Source organism: Octopus bimaculoides, chromosome 14 (genome assembly GCF_001194135.2).
Source record: "Octopus bimaculoides isolate UCB-OBI-ISO-001 chromosome 14, ASM119413v2, whole genome shotgun sequence".
Classification (NCBI taxonomy): Eukaryota; Metazoa; Mollusca; class Cephalopoda; order Octopoda; family Octopodidae; genus Octopus; species Octopus bimaculoides.
This window is the reverse complement of record NC_068994.1, coordinates 13,913,392-13,916,794: the sequence shown is the minus strand read 5'-3', so window position 1 is coordinate 13,916,794 and position 3,403 is coordinate 13,913,392. Positions and strand designations below refer to the sequence as shown.

The following is a 3,403-nucleotide window of genomic DNA, read 5'->3' as shown; positions in this document are numbered from 1 at the left end:
ACTTAATTATGATACTAAAACAAATAGATTTATAAATCTTACATACGAACGTAATTGAAAATTTTCAACGTGTGCTCCGTATGTATCTCTGCAACTCTGAAATCTATTTTTAGCATTGCAAAACACATTCTGAAGCATTTCAGGAGTTATTTCCTGCACTTCAACTGAATGTGTTCTTTAGCTATGGAGATAGACAAAATGATAGCAACCAAAATGACAAAAAAAAAAAAAAAAAAGCTGTTGTGGACAAATAAGTAGGATCCAACAGAAATGAAAATATAATTATAAAATAAGAAATTATGAAAATAGAATTATCAACAAAATTAAAAACTTATACACCTTTAACACATATTAAACATGATACGCATAAATAGATGTGAGTTTTTCAAAAAATTGTCTGATTTCACTGAAATAGATAGTTAATGATGGGACACCCTGTATATATATGTATATATACGAGAGGGTGCCAAAAAGTTCCTGGCTTTAAGGATATTGTGAAAGGCCTGGCTGGAAGCCCAGCTTTCTGAGTTCCTTTACAGGGCTTAGAAAACTGAAAGACTTGAAGCAATAAGTGTGTGAATCTGAGAGGGGAATATTTTGAATAAAATCATTAACTGATCATCCTGTAATTTCTTTTACTCAAAACCAGGAACTTTTCAGCACTCCTTTGTACACACAAAAACGATCATTAAAATCAGATGCTCCATGACACAAGTAAAAACACAGACATGTTGATAAAAGGATAAAATATCAAAGCCGGTACCTTACCTACATCACAGTATGTTCCAGAATAACCTTCCCGACACCGGCATTTATAAGTATTGTCTTTACGACTGGTGCACTTGCCATGCTTACATTTGTGGCTTGTGCATGGATCTTGTTTTTTTAACTCTTGGCATCCAGGGATTAGTTTATGGTTGTAAAGTGATGAGCTGAAGTCTAATTGGTGTCCGTTAATAAAGACTTTTTGGAAACATCCTGATTTATATGTATTACGATACGTATGAAAAATAAAAATAAAAATAAGCCATGAGAAATAAGAGAGAAAACAATATCAATTTCGTATGTGTATTTCGTGTATACGATATTAACTAAATATGACTTCAAGGCAATATTACATTATATATTAATTGCATAAAATGATGAGCTAAGAGAACTTTAGTAATTAGAATTATGGCTAATGTCACAACTCTGATTCCACAAACAGGATTAGAGTGTCACAGAATAAAACCACAAGGCAGACTCCTTGAGCCAAGCCTGCTGGTAGGATACCTTGAGGCAGATCAAAGAGATGGTTGGAAAATGTCTATAGTCTCAGTTGGTCATGCCTGGGAATCCAGTCAGAAAGTCTAATGACAGCTGCTTCTGAAGGGCTTCAATGGAGGTGATGCCTGAGGATGCTACACCAACAACTCTTCTAAGAATAGTGGGTGAAGATAAATGGATGGATGGATGGATGGGTGGATGGCTAAATATTTATATATGTATATATACATAGTAATGTTGTCTAATTCTGTTCCTAATCAATTGGGCTATAATTTCCCCCATAACTTTCTTGACAATTTGACAGCTCTGTAATTACTTTTATCAAAAGCATCTTCTTTACGCTTGTAACAGCTGTCTATAATACACTAGTCATTGTGTATGACACCTCTCTGTACAACCTGATTGACAATAGGGGTGATTAGGCTGTATCCCATTCTGCCAGATATTTTAAGCATCCCAGAAGTGATTCCTAATGGACCCTGTTTTTATGTCCTTGATTGACACTGTTTTCATCATATATATGGATGTATACACAAATATACATCCTGCGTGCGCACATGTGTGTGTGTGTAGCTTTTATCTTTTATATTTTACTTGTCTCAGTCATTTGATTGCGGCCATGCTGGGGCACCACCTTGAAGAGTTTTAGTTGTACACGCAGCCCCCAGGACTTTTTTAAAGCCTGGTACTTATTCTATCACTCTCTTTTCCTGAACTGCTAAGTTACAGGGACACAAACACACCAATGCACCAACACCAGTTGCCAAGCGGTGGTGGGGTCAAACATAAACACACACACACACATATATGAATACATACATATATATATATATTTCTCTCCTTGTTTCTTTCTGTGTTCCTTTCTGTGGAAGAGCATAGGCTCGAAACGTTAAAGACTTTTTCAATTCCCGAGCGTTATACTAATACATCTGTTTGTTTTCTATACCACCTGTCTTTGTCTGTTGTTTTTTTGTGAATTCTCCCTATATATATATATATATATATGACAGGTTTCTTTCAGTTTCCGTCTACGAAATCCACTCAGAAGGCTTTGGTTGGCCTGAAACTATAGTTGAAAATACTTACTCAAGATACCATGCAGTAGGACTGAACCTGGAACCATGTGGTTGAGATTCAAACTTCTTACCACACAGCCATACATGCACCTATTATATATGTACATAAACATACCCCAACACGCACAGACAAAACAAAACTAAAAAAAAATAAAACCATTAGTACCACTCACCAACAAAGCTAGATTTGTCTCGTATATGCCAATTTTTCAGAGCCCTGTCATTGACATCAGGAGGAAGTCCTCCAAGATACAAGGAATCGGAGACATCCAGGCTCTCACGAGATCCTTCGTTCACAATGGTACGGGAAATGCCTCCATCAACAATCATGGTGAAATTCTTTTTCTCAATCATCATTTGCAAATGATGGAAATGGCCATCGTTTACTGTTTTGAAGCTGAACATCGAAGATACCGGATAGTTGCCAACATCAAAACTGATCCTAATTCGGCCTCGGAACAGCTCTGCTGCGACGTGTTGTTCGAAGCCGGTGTAGAGCAAAATACCATTGTCTTGCTTAGCAGAGAACACAATGGTTATATTGGCTTTAGGGTCTACCTGTAATGCTGGCAACTTTATGTATGAATCTTCTTCGTGTAGGGAAACTGTATGAAGCTTTTCGCATTTCTTGCCGGCAAAACCTGTTTGGATAAAAGAGGAAGAAGGAGAGTGTGAGAAAAATTGAAGGAAGAAAGAAACAAAGGAAGGCAGAGTGTGCGTATGTGTTCATTCATGTGTGTGTAACAGGTAGAGAGAAAGAGAGAGAGAGTGAGAGGAGGGAATAGAGAGAGGGTGAGACAGAGAAAGGGAGATAAACTTGAATTAATAGTGTGAAAGAATATTAACAGCCCAATGGTCCAACGTAAGGTAGCAATATAAGTGTGTGTGTGTGTGTGTGTGTGTGTGTGTGTGTGTGTGCACGTGTGTGTGTGTGTGCACATGTGTGTATGTATATGTATTTAACACATACACACACATACATGTATATATATGTATACATACATATATGCATATATACATAGCAGGACGAAACTCTCAAGATATATATATATATATATATA

General features: G+C 36.8%; 1 protein-coding gene across 1 annotated transcript in view; it reads right to left on the bottom strand.

Moving 5' to 3' along the window:
• The window catches only part of LOC106880782 (protein slit), a 108,936-nt gene that overhangs the window by 6,515 nt on the left and 99,018 nt on the right, over window positions 1–3,403 (bottom strand). The window contains exons 27-28 of the mRNA XM_014930899.2: window positions 2,516–2,983; window positions 769–978 (exon numbers count right to left, since the gene is read on the bottom strand). Of these exons, the coding sequence (XP_014786385.1) occupies window positions 769–978; window positions 2,516–2,983 (678 nt within the window). The remainder of the gene's footprint in view (window positions 1–768; window positions 979–2,515; window positions 2,984–3,403) is intronic.